Here is a 20,661-nt window from a genome sequence, read left to right on the forward strand (position 1 = left end):
AATATTTTCTTGGGTCCTTTCTCTCTCTCTTCTCCTTCTAGGACTGCTATAATGCCAATGTTGGTGCATTTAATGTTGTCCCAGAGGTCTCTTAGGCTGTCTTCATTCCGTTTAATTCTTTATTCTGTTCCACGGCAGAGATATCCACTATTCTGTCTTCCCAGTCACTTACCCGTTCTTCTGCCTCAGTTATTCTGCTATTGATTCTTTCTAGTGTATTTTTCATTTCAGTTATTGTATTGTTCATATCTATTTGTTTGTTCCTTAATTCTTGTATGTCTTTGTTAAACATTTCTTGCATCTTCTGGATCCTGCCTTCATTCTTTTTCTGAGGTCCTGGATCATCTTCAGTATCATTATTCTGAATTCTTTTTCTGGAAGATTGCCTATCTCCACTTCATTTAGTTGTTTTTCTAGGGTTTCATCTTGTTCCTTCATCTGGGACATAGTCCTCTGCCTTTACATTTTGTCAATCTTTCTGTGATTGTGGTTTTCGTTCCACAGGCTGCAGGATTGTAGTTCTTCTTGCTTTAGCTGTCTGCCTTCTGGTGGATGAGGTTATCTAAGAGGCTTGTGCAAGCTTCCTGATGGGAGGGACTGGTGGTGGGTAGAACTGGGTGTTGCTCTAGTGGACAGAGCTCAGTAAAACTTTAATCCTTTGTCTGCTGATTGGTAGGGCTGTGTTCCCTCCCTGTTGGTTGTTTGGCCTTAGGGAACCCAGCCCTGGAGCCTACAGGCTCTTTGGTTGGGCTAATGGTGGACTCCGGGAGGGCTCAAGCTAATGAATACTTCCTTGAACTTCTGCTGCCAGTGTTCTTGTCCCCGTGGTGAGCCACAGCTGCCCCCCGCCTCTGCAGGAGACCCTCCAAGACTAGCAGGTAGGTCTGGTTCAGTCTTCTATGGTGTCACTGATCCTTCCACCTGGCTCCTGGTGCATGCACTACTTTGTGTGTGCCCTCCAAGCATGGAGTCTCTGTTTCCCCCAGTCCTGTCAAAGTCTTGCAATAAAATCCCACTCGCCTTCAAAGTCCAGTTCTCTGGGGATTCCTCCTCCTATTGCCAGAGTGCCAGGTTGGGAAGCCTGACGTGGGGCTCAGAATATTCACTACAGGGGTGGACTTCTGTGGTATAATTGTTCTCCAGTTTGTAAGTTGCACAAACACCAATTATGGAATTTGATTTTATCGTGACTGTGCCCTGCCTACCGTCTCATTGTGGCTTCTCCTTTGTCTTTGGATGTGGGCTATCTTTTTTGGTAAGTTCCAGTGTCTTTCTGTCAATGATTATTCACCAGTTAGTTGTGATTCTGGTGCTTTTGCAAGTGGGAGTGAGTGCACATCCTTCTACTCTGCCATCTTGAGCCAATCTCTCACCACTTTTCTAACACAAAACCTTTCAACTGTTTTTCAGAAATGCTAGAAGATATACATTACTCAGAAGCACACTTTTACACTGTTAGATTTGATAGGGGCACAGTGAAAACTGGATTATACTATTTAAAATTATTACACATTTGAAATAATTTTCTTTATCACATAGGATTAAAAAGACTGTAATTGAAAACATTTTTTTCCTTAGATTGATGTGAAAATTGTAGCACTCATATTATTTCTATTTGTCAGTTTGACTACACATTTTCTCTTCATTTAAAATACTGAATTGTTGCTTCATGGAATGTTTCATTTTATGTTTATACTTTCTGGTGCAACTAACCAATAATCAAAATATGTCATTGTTTTTTACCCTTTTTTATTGTGTAAGTCATTACCATATATTTTAAAACATTCATATCTACCTACACCAATTTATACTCACACTCTTGTATACATAAATGTAATCTATCACTCTGTTGATTTTCATTTAATTTATAGAAAATGATCTAAATTTTCTTTGAGAAACAACGTGTATTTTTTTTAAATGAAAGGAATTATTATATTTGATAATATATGCAGTTACCATCCAAAATTTATATAAAACAAACTTTAAAAAGCCCATAACAATAAGATATTAACTACAAAATACAAATAAATTGTGGGCAAACATATGCATGTATGCAAATGCATATGTATGGCATCTATTCTATCATTATTTTGAAAGGTGTGAATGTTAGGCGCTGGTGTTATAAATGCCAATATATGTTTCATATTTGTTGTTTTTGTAGCCTTTGGAACATGACTAATGGAATCTAATAAAATTTTCTAAATTATATGATATACAAAATATACTCAGTTAAGGGACATAAAGTAGATTTCAATTACATTTTACTATCTCTATGATATTATAAATAATTGGCAAGACTAGCTGGGAATAAACACGTTAGTTGAATATTGAAAACTACCTGCATTGTATTGTTCCTAGAGGTGTAATATTGTCAGAGCAATTTAGGTTTTGAAAACATATATTTTTTTTACCTGAGTAAATAGGATGAATCACCACAGAGCTATAATAAACTTTTTAATATGTAATCATTAAGGTATAAAGCTTATTTTCAAAAAAGAGTACTATAATAGTATATTGACTATGTCTTAAATTGATTTGATAAAATATTCTAAGTAGTTTTAATAGTGAGTTTCATTTTACAACTTATGTAACCACACAATATCATAAAATGTCTAATTCAAAAATCTGCATATTTTCATATTTCAATTATATAATGATTGCTCTGTGAAATTGACAGATGATTCAAACCTTGGGGAAAATGTATTTTGGGTTGAAATTGCAACACTTTAGGAAAAAAATGCAAAAATATAGACATACGTCATAGTTATTGACTTGTTAAGGTACAATTTTACTTTTAATAGCTTTTGTAAAAATAAATAATATAGGTACATATTATCCATTGCGTTTAAAACACATTTTTATTGTACAGTAGCTCAAAAATCTTCCTGCAATTCATGTAATAAAAATTTAATATTTGGTTTGTCTTTCTTACAAATGTGGATCCTTGGTCACAGGCAGGGCCAAGCAAGAAAGTGTGACTATCTCAGTATAAATCCATGACTGCCTTCAGCAAGGCTCTCACATCTTCACTCCTGCTAACTTTGAATTAGCACAGTAATATTCATAAATGAATAATAATTTATTAGTTAATATTAAGATGACCAGAATAACTGAATGTGCCTCCTTAAACATCTTTTTTTTTAGACATAAACTAAAGTAGATTGCGCCACAAAATGAAAAGCAACAAATTTACCAAAATTTTTGTATATGGTCTAGCCTCTATCAATATCAGAAATATTAGAACCAAATAAATATTAATTGCTCAACAGGTCTTTGCTAAAATAATATCCTGTATTCCTTAAAAAATGAAAGGAATTTTTCTGAGAGTAGGGAGCAGAGCTGGTTTAATATGTTAAAAAAGAGAGTGTTTTTCAAGACCTGGGATTTAAATTGAAGAATTTAATATTGAGAAGGTTGTTCTTCTCTTCCCCCACAAGGTATATGGTTTATAATGTTAGGATGTATATAAGAAATATATGATAAGTTTATTCTTTAAAATTTTTACCTATTATGCATACACAAGGGTTACTTAGGTTATCTTTTTAGCATCTGATTGAAAGCAAATAAATTCTCATTGATGTTGTTTGTGGTTATTGTGCACTTACAGAAAATTCATGGATACATTAGAGCATCATATCAAGAATAGGACTGCCAGATAAAATACAGGATGCCCAGATAAATTTGGATTTCAGATAAACAACATTTTTTTTTAGCATAAGTAGATCTAAATATTTCATGAGGCATACTTACACTAATAGTTGGAGTTTATATAAAATTCAAACTCTACTAGGCAACTTGTACTTTTATTTGTCAAATCTGGCAATCCTAGTCAAGAAGCATTGTTAAAATCCTTTGGGTTGAATATAAGAACATGGTCTTAGAATATTCTCTGTTAACTGTTATATTTGTATTAACTACAATAACATTGTAATGTCTTTCTTGTAATGTGCCTGCAGGATTTAATATCATGATTATTATTGAGTCACTGCTCAATCTGCCCAGAAAAGTGATAAAGAGAAAACATAGACACTTTAAATAATTGATTTAAATTATAAATATAATTAATATTTTCAGATTTTCCTTATCCAATTATCAGAACCGTTTTTATCAAATACTTTTCTTCCTCCCCAATATTAACTTTCTTTCTTTTAATAAAGAAATAATATTCTTTAAGTCTCTTCCAGAAGAAATCTGTAGAAGAATGACAAAGTGGGTAGTTAAAAACATCGTTATGTGGAAAAGTTTACAAATTCTTGCTTAATACTCTATATTTTGGTATTGTTCTCCAAATAATATGTCACAGTAAACACAGTAAATTACTACATTTTATGTTCAGTGGTACTGACAAAGACTGTCTCCTTCACCAAACTTTAGACAGGCTCCTCTGAGCCCTCTTTTTGACTAGATCTCATCTTTGGGCCCTCTCTTTCACCTGTCAAGTCCTGAAAATTCAGTTTAGAGAGAATCCCACACCCTCGATATTTGATTACTCAGGCCTGCCTTCAGCAAGAATTCTGTTGAATTGGTTTATCAAGAATCTCCCTACCCTTGATGTCTCCTCTTAGTAATTTTCCATCTCCCCATCCATCTCCCCCTCTCTCTTCTCCTTGACTATAAGTCCTCATCTGTCTTTACTGTATTCAGAGAAGAGCTCAATCTCTCTCCTCTATTGAAATTGTCTTCACACCACACCTATGACAGTGTCTTGAATGAAGCCTTCCTTATAGTTTTAACAAATGTCAGAATAATTTTTTAACAATACATTAATTTTAAGTAGATTGTAAAAATTTAAGAATATGCATTCTAATTCCTAGAGCAATCACTAAAAAAATGCAAAGACATATAGCTAAAAAGCCAATAAATAAAGAGGAAATCTAAAAAATTCAAATAATCCAAAAGAAGGCAGAAAAAGAGGAACAGATGTTAAGAAAAATAGAGGACAAGCAGAAAATTAACAATAAAATGGGAAACCAAATTAAATTATATCAATAGTTACATTAAATGTTAACAAAGTAAACACTCTAAATAAAGGCAGAAAGCAAAATCCAACTTTATGCTGTCTAGAAGAGATGCATTTTAAATACAAAGATATAGATAATTTGAATATAAATGGATGGGAAAAGATATATAAATTGAACAGTAAATATGAGGAGCCAGAGTAGCCATGCTAATATTAGAAAAATAGACTTCAAGACAAAAAGTGTTACCAAAAATAAAGAAGACTATTTCATAATTATAAAAGTGTTAATTCATTAGGAAAATATATTAATCTTATATGGGTATGCACTTAATTTCTTCAAAATATGCGAAGCAAAAATGATGAAATTAAAACAAGGAATAGGTAATCCCATAAATAGTAGGAGATTTTAAACATCATTCTCTTTGCAATTGACAGAACAAGTAGATTAAAAAAAAAAATCAGTAAGAAATAAAGGATCCAAACAACACAATCAACCACATTCACCTACTTGATAATTACATACAGAATACTACATCCTAAAACTGCAGGATATGAATTGCTTTCCAAATGCACATAGTGCATTCACCAAGGTAGACCATTTGCTGGACCATAAAACAAATCTTAATAAATTTCAAAGGATTGAAAGCACACAATATATTTATTGAACTTAATGGAATTAAACTATAAGTAACAATTAGATACCTAGGAAAAATCACAATATTTGGAATTTAAACAACATACTTCAATGAGAAAAAGAAGAAATCAAGAAGTTTAAGAAACTATTCCAATCTGAATTGTAATAAAAATACAATATATCAAAATTAATGAGATGCAAATAACTAAAGTTGTTCTCAGAGGAAACATAAGCTTTAAATGCTTATATTAGAAAAAAAGAGAGGTCTAAAATTAATGTCCCAAGATACTAACTTAAGCTAGAAAATAAATACAAAATAAACCCAAAGTAATTAGAAGGACGTAATAAAGAAAAAAAGCATAACCCAACAAAATAGAAAACAGACATTAATGAAAATGAACAAGTCAAAACTTGTCCTTTGAAAACTTTAATAAAACTGATATACCCCTTGCTAAAGCAACCAAGAAAAAAGATAGGGAACAAAAGTCAATCAACCAATATCAGGAAAAAAAGGGGAGCCATCTCCAAAGATCCTACAGATAGTAAAAAATAAGAGAATAGTTAAGCACAGCTTTTTTCCAACAAATTGGACAACTTAGAAGAAATAAACAAATTCCTTGAAAGACACAAGTTATCAAAACTCTCTCAAGAAGAAAATATACAATCTGAACAGTTCTATATCTATTAAAGGAATTTACTTTTTTTGCTGAAAATCTTCCCACAAAGAAAACATCAAGCCCAGAGTCTCAAAGGTGAATTTTCAAAAATGTTTAAAGAAGAAAGAATAACAATTCTACACAGACTTTTTCAAAAAATACAAGAAGGAATGTTTTACAACTCATTTAAGGGACCAGCATTATTCTGACACCAAAAACCAGGAAAAGACAGTATGAAATAAAAAAGAAAAGAATAAAAAAGCTACAAACAATATTCCTCATGAATATAGGCACAAAGTCCTTTTAAAATATTAGCAAAACAAATCTAACAATATATAAAATGTGAGATAAATATTAGGGAATGAAGTATTTCCTGGGAATTCATGGTTTCTTTAACATTTAGAAATATGTCTTTGTAATTCACCCCAGTAACATAGTAAGTTTTGTTGCTATAGTGAATAAATGCAGGTCCATCTTTAGATCCTACGTGCAACTGAATCACTAGAAAACTTAATGAGTTAAAAATAGAATAAGAATATGAGGTTAATCCTTTCTTCCTTTCTTAGTAAAAGAAAGTTCATGTGTATGTACTGAATTGCACTTAAGTTGTGTATGTGTGTACAATAAAATCCGTATGTGGGGGAGGATACATGTTAATAGTGAGGAAAAGCAATTTTAGGAAAAATGTATTGAAATAAGTATGCTGCTTAATTCAGGGAATGTTGCTTTTTATTCTATCTTAATCTGCCAGTCTACATACAATGAACATGCTTCATCTATTTCCGTGTCCATTTATCAGGGATCATTTTTGGTTCATTTCCCTCAATTGAGAAAGGGTACTGCCTCTGGGGCCTTCCTCTTCACTTAAGGTTCCAATTAACTGTCCAAAGGACTGTTCACACTAGCTCCCTGCAAATCTCCCTGTACCTATATCTCTCCTTTTCTTCACTCATTTCTATCGTCCCCAGACCTCTATGGATATTGTGCTCTCTCTTCCATGGCCACCACAATCACATCCTACCTATTTTACACACACACACACACACACACACACACACACACACACACACACAACCTATGCCTTATTTATCATCTTCCTCTTAAATGGAGTAGTTAAATTGGCTGTCATTCACAAATTACATACATATATTTGGATTAAGTACATTTTAAGAAATCTTATTTTTTTTCCTCCATATCTTCAGCCACTTTGTAAGAAATATATGATTAGTCTATTACATAACAGTTTATTTATCTATATTGTTAATTAAACTTTAGTTTGCTGTGAAGAAAGATAAGATTGTTGTTTAAATGGACACTATCTCTATGATTCTCTATATGTTTTTTTTTAAACATATATTTGTATTTCCAAATAAAGTCCTTCAATCAGTTATTTATTTATTTATTTATTTATGGCTGTGTTGGGTCTTCGTCTCTGTGCGAGGGCTTTCTCTAGTTGCGGCAAGCGGGAGCCACTCTTCATCGCGGTGCGCGGGCCTTACACTATTGCGGCCTCTCTTGTTGCGGAGAACAGGCTCCAGATGCGCAGGCTCAGTAATTGTGGCTCACGGGCCCAGTTGCTCTGTGGCAAGTGGGATCTTCCCAGACCAGGGCTCGAACCCGTGTCCCCTGCATTAGCAGGCAGATTCTCAACCACTGCGCCACCAGGGAAGCCCTCTCTATATGTTTTTATAGCACATACACTTACCTTTGAAATGTTGTACAGAGTAATTCAAATACAGGTTGTCTGCAGTGCAAACATCAAAGTTATAGTTCATTAGACTAAATTTGATTAATGCTTGTCCATCTTATATCTGTACAAACATTCTAATGCTCTTCATTACAAAACTTCACAAAACTCCTCATTCTAATGCTCCTCATTACAAAACTCCTCATTACAAAATGTATCTGTACAAACATTCTAATGCTCCTCATTACAAAACAGATATAAATTTGTACAGATCAAAAATATTGAATCCATAGTATGCCTAATACAACTGGAGCACCAGTTGCCATTTCTAAAAAAACAATTTGAAAGAAAATCGTCATATGTCATTTACAGCACAGTTATGATATCTGCATTAATAAAAGCAAGCAATTAGCTTTATATCTTGACCAATTAAATGTACTTGCATTATTACTGTAAAATTATATAAAGCATTGTTTTTTCAATGACCTACCTCTAAAGAATATGCAAATCAATACAAGCACAAATAGAAAAGCAAATACCAGGCATTCTCTGCTTCAAAAAAGAAAAGCAACATTTTTTTCTTCTCTCTTGCTCAAAGACAATCAGCATATTGACACCAGGAACATATTGAGTTTGACTAATTAAAATACAAAATACTGGATAAATGTTCACATGCATGTTTGGCTGAGGTAAATTAGAATTTATTGAAAATTGCATTCAAGTAATATGTAATACTGAATGCCAAATGGTTAATTCATACCCACCTATATTATGGGTAATAGTTCATAAACATTGTAACAGGAGTAAGAATATTTCCACTAGAGAAAGTTTGCATGACTTCTCTCACATTTGAATCAATTTATTCAAAGTTACCATAGAATAAATGTTTTCACGTTTGTTTCATTATATACATTGACGTTTCCAAATCCTAGCTTAGAATAACCTAGAGGTGATCCCAGCAGTGGGAATATCTGGTGCCACTACTGTTTATCCTTCCTCTTATTAGTGTCCTATTCAAAGAGCATCATTAGGGGAAGAAATCCTTTCTCTTCTTCAGATTGTAAATGGCTAGCAATGATGATAGTAATAGCTCACACTTTCTCTGTTGTATATATTTTCAGTATAAAAATCAGTTTTATAGAAACAAAATTATTTAAATGGAATGTCCAAAGTAATTTAGATATCTGAGTTTTCTTTCTATGTATATCTTTTAACAGCATTACATAGTATTATATATGACAGACTTAGTTTGTTTTTTAATAAGCATGAAATGGTACTTTTTCAGTACCTTTGAATATATTTTTTCTTGTACTTCTTATTCTTTATGTCAAAGTCAAAGACACCAATACCGTAGATTGTGTTGAAAGGCATATTTAAATGGTATATTTTAAAAACTATCAATTACATTTTAAAATATTAATTAATTGATTACATATCTCTTTAGTCACTAAAATTAACTCTTCACTTGATCTTAGCCAAAAGGCCTAGAAGCAATAACATTAACTATTGCTTTTGCAAAATATAGTTCTTGAATAAGTAACTAATAGTAAATTTATGAACAAATATTTCCCCAAATAATCCCAAAATATCATGACTGATTTTGTGTTAATAGTCACCTATGAGTCTCTGTAATAATGTATATTAACATGTTTAACTGTAATAGTCTTTGTTAACAAATACATTGGACAGCATTTATTATTATTAATGATTCAGTATTCTAAAAAAACTCATTATTCGAAGGACCTAGCACGCTTGTAAGAAACTCCCAGAATTTATAATAGGGGAAGTTTATAATGGTAGCATTATTAATTTTTAAATGGAGAGAACAATTTCTATTTCTTGTAAGATATATTTAAAAAATGGGTTAAAACTGAAGTGTGAAGATTTTGCCAAGTGAGTTCTTACACAAGGCAGGTGTGTCCCAGTTTTCCCAGTCTAAATAAACACAGGCTTCCTGCTTTATAGAATAACAATAGTTATTACCAAGCCCACTTTGTTAGCACAAATAGGCCAAGATTATTGGATGAAAGGCATTGGCTACATTTATTGGTCATTAATAATTCTGTATGTTTTTCATAGTGTCTGTGGCCATAGACCAAAAGTCCCTTTTTCCATCTTCCAAAAGGAGAATCTATAAGTCTGATAGATTCTTCGTTAAACTAAAAAAAGTTAAAAGTCACACTAAGGCAATGGCCTTGTTCTGCTTTGGACTTGTAGATATTAAGTTCACGCTATAAATCAAAGTTCTAAAGAATAATAAAAAATTCTCTGCTAATCCCCCAGAAAAAATGAAAATGTTTTACTTTCCAATTTCAAAAGCCAAATACAATTAGTGCTTTGTGAAGTATACTTTGCATCACAACACTCCTAGCGTGATAATGTTTTGCATCAAAGTGTCATTGCCTCTTCATCAAGTATGTGTGCACTATTTCAATATGATAAAATATAAAAGAATAAAGTAATTAAAAATTTGGCATTTACCTGCATTCTGTCTTAGTTTTGCATAGATTTGGGTGTTTAAAATATTTTACAGTCACATGATGCGGAATATGTCACAGAATTTTGTAATGAAAGATATCACAGCTCATTTTATTAAAGTATATCAATTAATATTAACAAATAAGTTTTAATTCTTTCAAAGTATTGCAGATAGACATGAAACAAAATTTATTCAGTGATTTGATCCATGAGATTATTTTTGGCTGCTGTGGTAATTCCGAAGATTTTCTTCTTTTACCAGGTTTGAATTGTTATTTTCATCAAATACTACTTTTAAAGGGGAAAGGAAGACTCTTCTTAGTGACTATTGTTAACTGAACCAGTGTAAGGTTGTCACCATTGTTTCGCTGAGGTCCCAATAACCTGATAATATAAAAACTGCTACACTTGTTGATTAATCAGAAATGCTATAGCAAATGAAAGTCACTTATTGTTTGATGGTTGTTGATATTGTAAGCTATGTCTTCATGTATTTGCAGTGTTTTGAAATATGAAAAGTATCTGTGTAATTATAGACAGTTTCATTGTGTGAGAATTTTGCTTCTTTCATCATTTTACTCTAAATGCAATCCTAGGTTGTTAATATTAAGGATTTGCTTAATTTAAAACCTGCTCTTTGTTAAGCTAGGTAACTAATTTAGACTTTAAGTTATATAGGAATAAAACTCTGGGGAGTCTAAATTCAGAACTAATATATGATTATGGAACCATGGATTGATTAAAGGTCTGGTGTAGAATAAACAGTTTATTAACATAAAAATGTATAGATATATTTGTAGCTATAAGGTAGCCAACTCTAACGATATTTTCATAGTAAGCTTTCCAACCCCACCTATTTCCAGATGTTTGCTTACTCATATGGGCCCAAATTATTATTTTGGTGACGGTAACTTTACTCAATTTGTTCCCAACAAATCTCAGTGGATATTGGAGAGATGTCAGGTGAAAATAGGATCACTCATCTTATCATATTTGTTTCTAGTGTGTCCTTTTGCTACTCTGACTAGTTCACTTACATGAATAGATTGAAGGTATCAAGTTGCAACAGATTATCTTCAACAATATTAGGGGAACTTTAAATCACACAAAACTTTAAATAAAAAGTGAAAATCTGAGTTGAATGTCCCAAATACCTTTACTAGGCATTTGGACCACATTAAACCAAACTCTGAACTGTCAACCCATTAGGCAAGTCATAAATTTCCCAGTTATTCACTTGGGAAGACCAAATGATGAACAATTGAGGACAGTAAAAATTATTTGCTGAAATAGATGTATCAGTTACAACACAGTATTCCCCTAAAACATGACACTGAAAATCTTCAGTGGTACAATTGGGAAGCTACTGAAAGAGCAAGAGGAAGAAAGACCAAAGCAAATTTATAACAATATCATATTCTTTTTCATGAGAGGTCAGCTTTGAAAACTAATCAAATGATCTGTATAAGAACTCTATCATGTGTAATTTGCTACCAGAGATTAACAGATACATTAAATGGAACAGTTTGGAGATTTTTGTATAATGAAGATTCTATTAAGTTCTGGAATAGCACTAAGGAAAATGTCTATAAAATATGCATTTGTCTTCAAATTGATAAAGGTTAGAGAATGATAAGGAGCATAACCAGAGCACATTTAATCACATCTATGAACTTGTTATCTGAACTCTGAAAGATTGGAATTTGTTCCTCTATTTCTTGAAATATATATATCCGCCACTTAAATAAATATGAGTTAACAGATAGTTCTCAAAAGCAATTTAAAGGTCAAATAAGTGTAAGCATTTAGAACAAAGGAAAAGAATATCCAAATGAATTTATTTAATCTCATAAGAGCACATTTTCTTTCTGAGACAAAACAGATGGATTACACTCTAACAGTGATCTTAATTTCATTGTGCTAAAAATATATTTCAATATTCTGTCATTTTTCCTCACTCCTTCTCAACAACTGCAGATGGTAACAGTTGTCTTGTAAGTGATTTCCAAAGAGAGATATTGGGTCTGTCTCCTTTGCAATATATTCTTTATAGATAGGTATTTTTATTACCCTGTTATATATTCCATTTTCCCAGTATACTCGATTGAGGTGCATATTGGCAGAATTTTGGCCATCACTTGACTCATAACTTTAGTTCAAGTTGCCTTTTCAACATGATAAAATGATCAACTATATGACTACATCACATTTTCCCTATAGAAGATTACTGTGATATCCAAAGGGTATTTTGGTGCTTTACGAGGATAATATATTTCCCTAGGAAGAATATTTATTTCTTCAAAGTTAAATGTTATTAATGAGCTACAGAAACCCTCAGAGAATGTTGTTTTAAGTGTAATTAATTTGAACTCCACTAATTCACAACGAATGTTATTCTGAACTTGCGCTGAGTTATTCTGTGCTTGACTTTTACTCTCTCTTTGGGAAATAGTTCATTAAGTTAATTAAATGGTATCGATAGTATTAAGGGAGACTGTATAGCCCACTAAAAAAAAAATACTTAAAAGAATATTTTAGTAGCATTCATTCAAATAGAAACTCAGAATATTAATTACACTTCTGTTTTTGTGCTTTTATTTAATATTGATTCTCTAGTAGTTGGTGGATTTTTATGCACTTAGAGATACAACAATGAAGTTTATTATAAAACTTATTTTAATTAAAACTAGGATTTTCACCAAGGTATTCTGAATTCTGAGATTAAAAACATTTAGCTAAAAACGTGACTTTTTATAAATTTTACACACACACACACACACACACACATATTGTGAACAATCTCCTGTTCATCTAATTGGGTATAATTACATTTAGTAGTTCTGGATATATGTTTTCTGTTTGTTGTAGCTTGTGAATAGGTTTTTTTCAAGTCATGAATGTTACTAACTATAGCAATACCCATTACTTAAAGGACAAGACAGAGTATTTTTAAGGACAAATAATATCAATGTTTCTGGTTATTTATTAAAACTCTGCTACCAAATTGGCAGAGTCTCTATTCAATTAGTACTTATGTGGTTTATCCACTATAAGTCAATTAAAGTTAAGTGATAAAATAAAAAAAAGATGTTTTGGATTATCGTCAAGGTGAATTTTTGAGAAAAGCTCTAGACATGTACTTAATTACCTATATTTTATAGTAAATATCATTTGAACAATAATATTACATTGTTCCACCACATTTTTTGGAAGCACTTTATGTGAAGTATCATCTATCCATCTAAAATATTATGTGTCAGCTAGTTTCCAAATTCTTCAGAAAATCTGTCAAATTGTGAAAACCACTACAATATTTTATATGCATAATGAATTTTTTTTAAAAACCCTTACCTTTTGGCTTTTTAATTTTTCTTCAATTCTGTATGTATTTGTTACTTAATTTCCCAAGTTTTCAAGAACTCTCTAATTTTGTTAGTCAAAATGTTAGCATTGAATTCAGTTCTTAGCATGCTTTGTTTTATTCTCTGTGGATGAAAGCTATCTAGTAGGAAATTATTGATTTCACTTGGTAAAGTTAATGCTTAACTAGAGACAGAGTGACAGCAAGTGAATTCAGAAGGTGGATGGTTCCTAATAAATTAGACTTCTAAAACTTGAAAGATGCTTGTTTAAATATATAGAAATAGATCTTTTGAGAAGAAGGGGCAATATGAATGGCTGCCATTAAGCAACTAGAAGACAACAAATAGTGCTGGGAAAACTGTATATCCACTTGCAAAAGAATGAAGTTGCACCCTTACCATATACCATACACAAAATTTAACTCAAAATGGATCAAAGGCTTAAATGTAAGAGCTAAAACTATAAAAATCTTACAAGAAAAAATATGGGGAAAAAACTTTATGACATTGGATTTGGCAAGATTTCTTGGGTATGACACCAAAAGCACAAGCAATAAAAAAAAATAGATAAGTTGGGCTGTATCAAAATTAAAAACTTTTGTACAACAATGATCCTGTCAACAGAATGAAAAGGAAACCCACAGAACGGGAGAAAATATTTGCAAATCATATATCTGATATGGGACTGATATCCAGAATATAAAGAGAATTCTAACAACACCAAAACAAACACTCAAACAACCCAGTTTAAAAATGAACAAAAAACTTGAAAAGACACTTCTCCAAATGTAGTATACAAATAGCCAATAAACACATGAAAAGATGCTGCACATCACTAGTCATTAGGGAAGTGCTAATCAAAACCACAGTGAGATGCTACTTCACACATATTAGGATGGCAGTTATTAAAAACACAAACACACATACAGAAAATAACAAGTTTCAAGGGGAATGTAGAGAAATTGGAACGCTTGTGTATTGCTGGTGGGAATATAAAATGGTGCAGCTGCTATAGAAGATGTATAGTGATCCCACACAAAATTAAACATAGAATTACCATATAACCTAGTAATTTCATCCCTGGATATATACCCCAAACAACTGAAACGGGCTCAAATATATTTGTACACATACATTGATAACAGCATTATTAAAATTATATATATATATAATTTATACATATATATATATACACACACACACATATATATGACAATAACAGCATAAAAGGGGTGGGTAGGAGCAAAACTGAATTGGAGTAACAAAACAACATCAGATGGCAACTCAAAATACACAGAAACAAGCAAACAAATGAAGAGAACCAGAAATGGCAAAAAGGAAGGTTAGTAAAAAATAGTTGATAATTATTTATAAAACTTGCACGCCCATCCTTGTTTCAGCTTCATTAAAACAAATAATACATAAAGTAATAATTATAACAATATATTGAATTTGTACATACATAGGTGTTTTATATATATATATGTATATATATACACATATATATATATATATAAATGGCACAATAAAGAGAGGAGCAAATATAGGTATATAGGAGTAATATTTCTATATCTCACTGGAATTAATGTATAATAAATCTGAAGTAATTGTAATAAGTTAAGACCACACGATCTAAAGACCAGTAAGAGAATGACATACACACACACACATGCGTGCACATATGCATGTATAAATAAGTATACATATTTACATGTAACATTATATACACTATATATTATATATACATATGTAGTCAAAAATCATTGTAAGAATTACAACATTAAACTAGAAAGTATTCACCTAATGCAAAAGAAGCTGTAAAGGAGGAATAGAGGAACAGAAAAATACATGAAACACATAGAAAACAAAAAGTAAAATGGTAGATATAAATCTACTATATCAATAATAACATTGAAAATGAATTGATTAGAAACCCCAAACAAGGCAGAATTATAACACTGAATTAAAATATCAAATCCAAATGTATGCCTACAGGATGCAGGCCTTAGTTTCAAAGATACAGATAGATTAATTATGAAATGATGGAAAAGTTATATCATGCACACAGAAATCATGATAGAGTGACTACACTAATATCAGACTTATTTAAATTAAAAAAAACTTTTAAAATGTTACTAGAGATAAAGAGGGATATTTTATCATGATAGAATGGTCAAATAATCAGGAAGATATAACAATTATAAACACATATGCATCTAACAACAGTGCTCTAAAAATCATGAAGCAAAAACTGACATAATTGAAGGGAGAAATAGACAATTCAATAATAACAGTTGGAGATTTCAATATTCCACTTTCTTTAATAGAAAGAATAACCATGTAAGAGACCACAGAGGAAATAGAAGAAGTGATCAGCACTCTAAATAAATTAGACCTAATAGACATCTGCAGAACACTCCAGCCAATAAGAGCAGAATACATAGTCTCCTCAAGTGCACATGCAGCATTGTACAGGATAGACTATATGCTACGCTATAAAACAAGTCTCAATAAATTGAAAGAATTGCATTCACACAGAATATATTCTCTGGCCACAATGGAACGAAATTAGAAATAAAAGAAAGAAATTTGGAAAGTTAACAGGTATGGGAAAATTAAACCACACATTCCTAGATAATCAATTGGTCAAAGGAGAAATCACAAGAGAAATTAGAAACTACTTTAATGGTGAAATACTCTGTTTTCCCCTAGTATCAGGAATAAGACATAGGATGTCCATTTTCATCACTGCTATTAAACATTATACTGGAGGTTTGAGCCAGGACACTTAGACAAAAAAATATATAAAAGGCATTCATACTGCAAAGAATGAAGCAAAACCATCTCTATATGCAGATGATATGATCTTGTATACAGAAAATCCTGCAAAATCCACTAAAAACCTATTAAAACTAATAATCAAGCTCAGCAGTGTTACAGGCTTTAAGAGCAATATATAAAAATCAAGTGTATTTCTATACTCTAGCAATAAACATTCCAAAAAAGAAATTAGGAAAACAATTCTATTTGCAATGGAATAAAATACTTAAGAGCAAATTCAACAAAAGAAGTGCAAGGTTTTTACTCTGAAAATTTTGAAATAATTATTGAAAGAAATTAAAGATATAAATAAGTGGAAAGACATCCCATGTTCAAAGACAGGAAGATTTAATACTCTTAAAGTTCAATACTTCACAAATTGATCTTCAGATTCAAAACAATCCTTACCAAAATCTGCAAAATCCAAATTGAATTTTTGCAGAAAGTGAGAAGAGGAATTGGAACCTTCATGTATTTCTGATGGCAATGTAAAATTGTGCAGCCAATTTGGAAAACAGTTTGGCACTTCTTCAAATTAAACATAGAGTTGCCGTATGACTCAGCAACTCCATACATAGGTACACTCCCAAGAGAAATGAATAACTGTGTCTACCCCAAAACTTTTATACAATATTGATAACAGCATTACTCATGATAACCAAAAAGTAAAAACAACCCAAATGTCCATCAACTGATGAATGGATAAATAAAATGTGGTATAATCATACAAAGTGTAATCTTGAACAATAAAAAAAGAATTGAAGTGCTGATACATGCTACAACATGGGTGAACCTTAAAAACATTATGCTAAATGAAACAGGCCAGTCACAAAAGACTTCATTTAAAGGATTCCACTTATATTACATGCCTAGAATAGGCAAATCTATAGAGGAAAAAGGTAGATTAATGGTCACTTAGGGCTGTGGAGTTTGGGGGGAAGTGACCAGTGACTGCTAATGGATACTAGGTTTCTTTTGGGACTGATAAGGATGTCCCAAAATTGATTGTGGTGATAGTTGCACAGCTATGTGAATATACTAAAAACCATTGAATTATTCAATGAATAATGAATGATTCAATTATTCAAATGAATAATTCAATTATTCAATTATTAAATGAGTGAACTTTATGGCATGTGAATTATATCTCAATAAAGCTGTTAAAAAAGGAATTTCTATAAATCATATATTTCAGTGAAAATGACTTGGTATCTATTTCCTCATCATAAAGAGGCAAATAATTCAATGTTGAAACTATGATGTATTCTTTTGTTGTAAAATTTAAAGCTGCCAGATCAGTTGCTTTTCTGATGGTGAGGAAATTAAATTTTATTTTAAAGTATAGTTGTATGTATGTTCATATATTTCCATGCATGCTTTGATGATTTAATGTCACCCCAAATATATAAAACTCTACCTTCCCAAATACTTCTCAAATATAATTGTGTAAACATATAGAATATTTTAAATGTTAATCTCATAGGGACATTTTTTAAGTGCCTTCTAAATGAAGAAAAGTAAATGGTTATCTAATGGAGAAAATCAGTCTTATTAATGAGAATCACTTCTGATATATGCTATTCTTTGGTTTTAAGTGTGATAGGATAATGACAGTACCTGGACTCTATATCCTGTTGAGGACTTATAGGAACATGAATTATATTTTTAACTTTTAAGATTGTTATGTCTTCTTAGAGAAGTGACCTTTTTTAAAAAAAGTTATGATGTAATATCCTTCACTATCGCGAGTAGCATTCTTTGCTCTAAAGTCAACTTTTATATTGATATAGCTACTCTATCTTTACTTGGCTAGTCTTTGTATGGTATACTTATTGATATTTGATACCTATGGGCATTTGAAAATGTTACAGAAATCTTATAAAGGAGTTTTAAAAAGTATTATAGTTTAGAGCTAAGTATTTTGGATCTGTAATTCATTATGCTGCTAAACTCTGATTTGCCATGATTTCAGAAAATGAGGAATACAGAAATCAATTGTCTTTAAGATAATTATAGCTATATTTCATTCTTGAAACTAAAAGTCATATCTTAGAGTTCAACAAACTATGTTTTCATATTAACCTAATTGATTCTTAGATTTATTCTCAGATTAATTAATTAGATTCTTAACCAAACCATTAGCTATAATTGGTTAGTTCATTACATGTTTCTGTGACTGGTTTTTCCATTCGTTTCACTCATGTCGTCTCTTTGTGTTAGGACCATATTTCAACTGACTTGTGTGTAGAGATCAATGACCACAGCTTCCATTCACAGTCACAAACACAATTTAAAATATCTACATTTGGGAGACTAAACCAAAGTATCCTAATTATAGAAATGAAATGCCATCCTCCCACTCCTGGTTATTTATGTTACTGTAGGAATTATTTCTTGACAAATCAAGTACCAATTGTGAAAATATTAGAAGTCTCTGATGCATTTATATATAGATTATTAAATGTTCCTGTAACAATATGAATTATTTTAAGTAGCTATTAAACATATGCCTTTGAAACATAAATTTTATCATTTGTTTCCCACCCTAACAGCTGCAGAAATAACTGTTCAACCAACCGTGGAAGAGGCCTCTGACAACTGCACTCAAGAATGTCTCATCTTGGGCCACTCTGATGCCTGCTGGATGCCAGCTTCTCTGACCCATTCCAGCCCTTCACAAGCACAGACCTCTGCTCTGTGCCACAGCCCCCCCCTGATGCAGACCACTCTTCGCCGGCGCAACCCTCCAGTGACACAGACCGTTGCGCTCTGCCACAGTCCGCCGGTGACCCAGGCTATTGCACTGTGCCACAGCCCTCCACCAGCACAGACCTCCACTCTGCACCACAGCCCACCTCTAGCACAGGCCACTGCTCTTCGCCACAGCCCTCCACCAGCACAGGCCTCTGCCCTTCGCTACAGCCCTCCCCTGGCACAGGCTACCGCAATCCACTGCAGCCCTCCTCTGCCACAGGCTGCTGCCCTCCATTGCAGCCCCGCACAACCACCAATGGGTCTGCAGCAAGGTTGGGGGCAAGGTGCTGGCCCTGATGGACTACTTTCTCTTGATCAGGGAGCACAAGGTAGTACAAGATCTCAGTTTTACGCCATGTCTGAAAGACTTCATCCTAGTGATGATTCAATTAAAGTCATTCCCTTGACAACCTTCACTCCAGGCCAGCAGGCCAGACCCTCTAGGGATGATTCTCCCATTATGGAAGAACATCCTTTATAAAACTGTAACCGCTACTTCACATTTTCCAACAGGATGTATATAATCAAAGTTTAAGATTCATTTTCAATGAATACTTCAAATTGTTAGATTTGTAAATAGCTATGTAAATAGAAACCGACACCAGAATCAAGTCTAGAGCCAGACCCTTAGTCAAAAGTTAAAAATAAATTTACAATTTGATTAATTCAGAATATGTATTTAAAAATAAAAGAAATTGAAAAAAAGTCACACCCTTTTGTACAGAAAGGCTTATCATGGTAGATATTAATACATAGTATATATTATTTCTGGTGCACTGTATTTTTTCACTTATTTTTACCAACATGTGCAATATTACTGATTTTTTTCTATTCTGTTTTTTGTGGACCCAGTACATAGCTAATGGAAAACTAACAAATATCTGATTTTCCAAGGGTACGTTTATTCTGTCTAAACTTTTGTTTAGACAACATTAGAAGGTTTAAGTACGGTAGCATTTTTGTTTGTCTTTTTGTTTGATATTTGTTGTTGTCTCCACTTTTTTGCTATTAGTTTTTCTGTAAAAATGAACAATAGGGAGTAGAAATATCTCTTATATTTTTTGTATCTGTCTGTTTTTTTATGTTTTCTACCTTTATTTTAAGAATATATTGTTGATATAATTTGTATATACATTTTCAGTAAAGAACTTATAAAAACTGTACAGATTTATGTCTATAACCTATTTCTCTACTCTTTAGTAGAGTTCGAGACACTGAAGTGCAATAACTGTGCCCAAATTAGGCAATTATTTGCTAAAAAGGGCCTCTTTCTTTTTGTGTTAAATTTATCTTTGTAGTTTAGTGTAAAG

At 32.1% G+C, this 20,661-nt stretch overlaps 1 protein-coding gene across 1 annotated transcript in view; it reads left to right on the forward strand.

Annotated features, from left to right (window-relative positions):
• PCDH11X (protocadherin 11 X-linked) overlaps positions 1 to 19,832 on the forward strand; it is a 685,545-nt gene extending 665,713 nt beyond the window's left edge. The window contains exon 8 of the mRNA XM_059911038.1: positions 19,150 to 19,832. Within this exon, the coding sequence (XP_059767021.1) occupies positions 19,150 to 19,832 (683 nt within the window). The remainder of the gene's footprint in view (positions 1 to 19,149) is intronic.
• Positions 19,833 to 20,661: the final 829 nt, after the last annotated feature.

This window comes from Balaenoptera ricei, chromosome X (assembly GCF_028023285.1).
Source record: "Balaenoptera ricei isolate mBalRic1 chromosome X, mBalRic1.hap2, whole genome shotgun sequence".
Taxonomy (NCBI): Eukaryota; Metazoa; Chordata; class Mammalia; order Artiodactyla; family Balaenopteridae; genus Balaenoptera; species Balaenoptera ricei.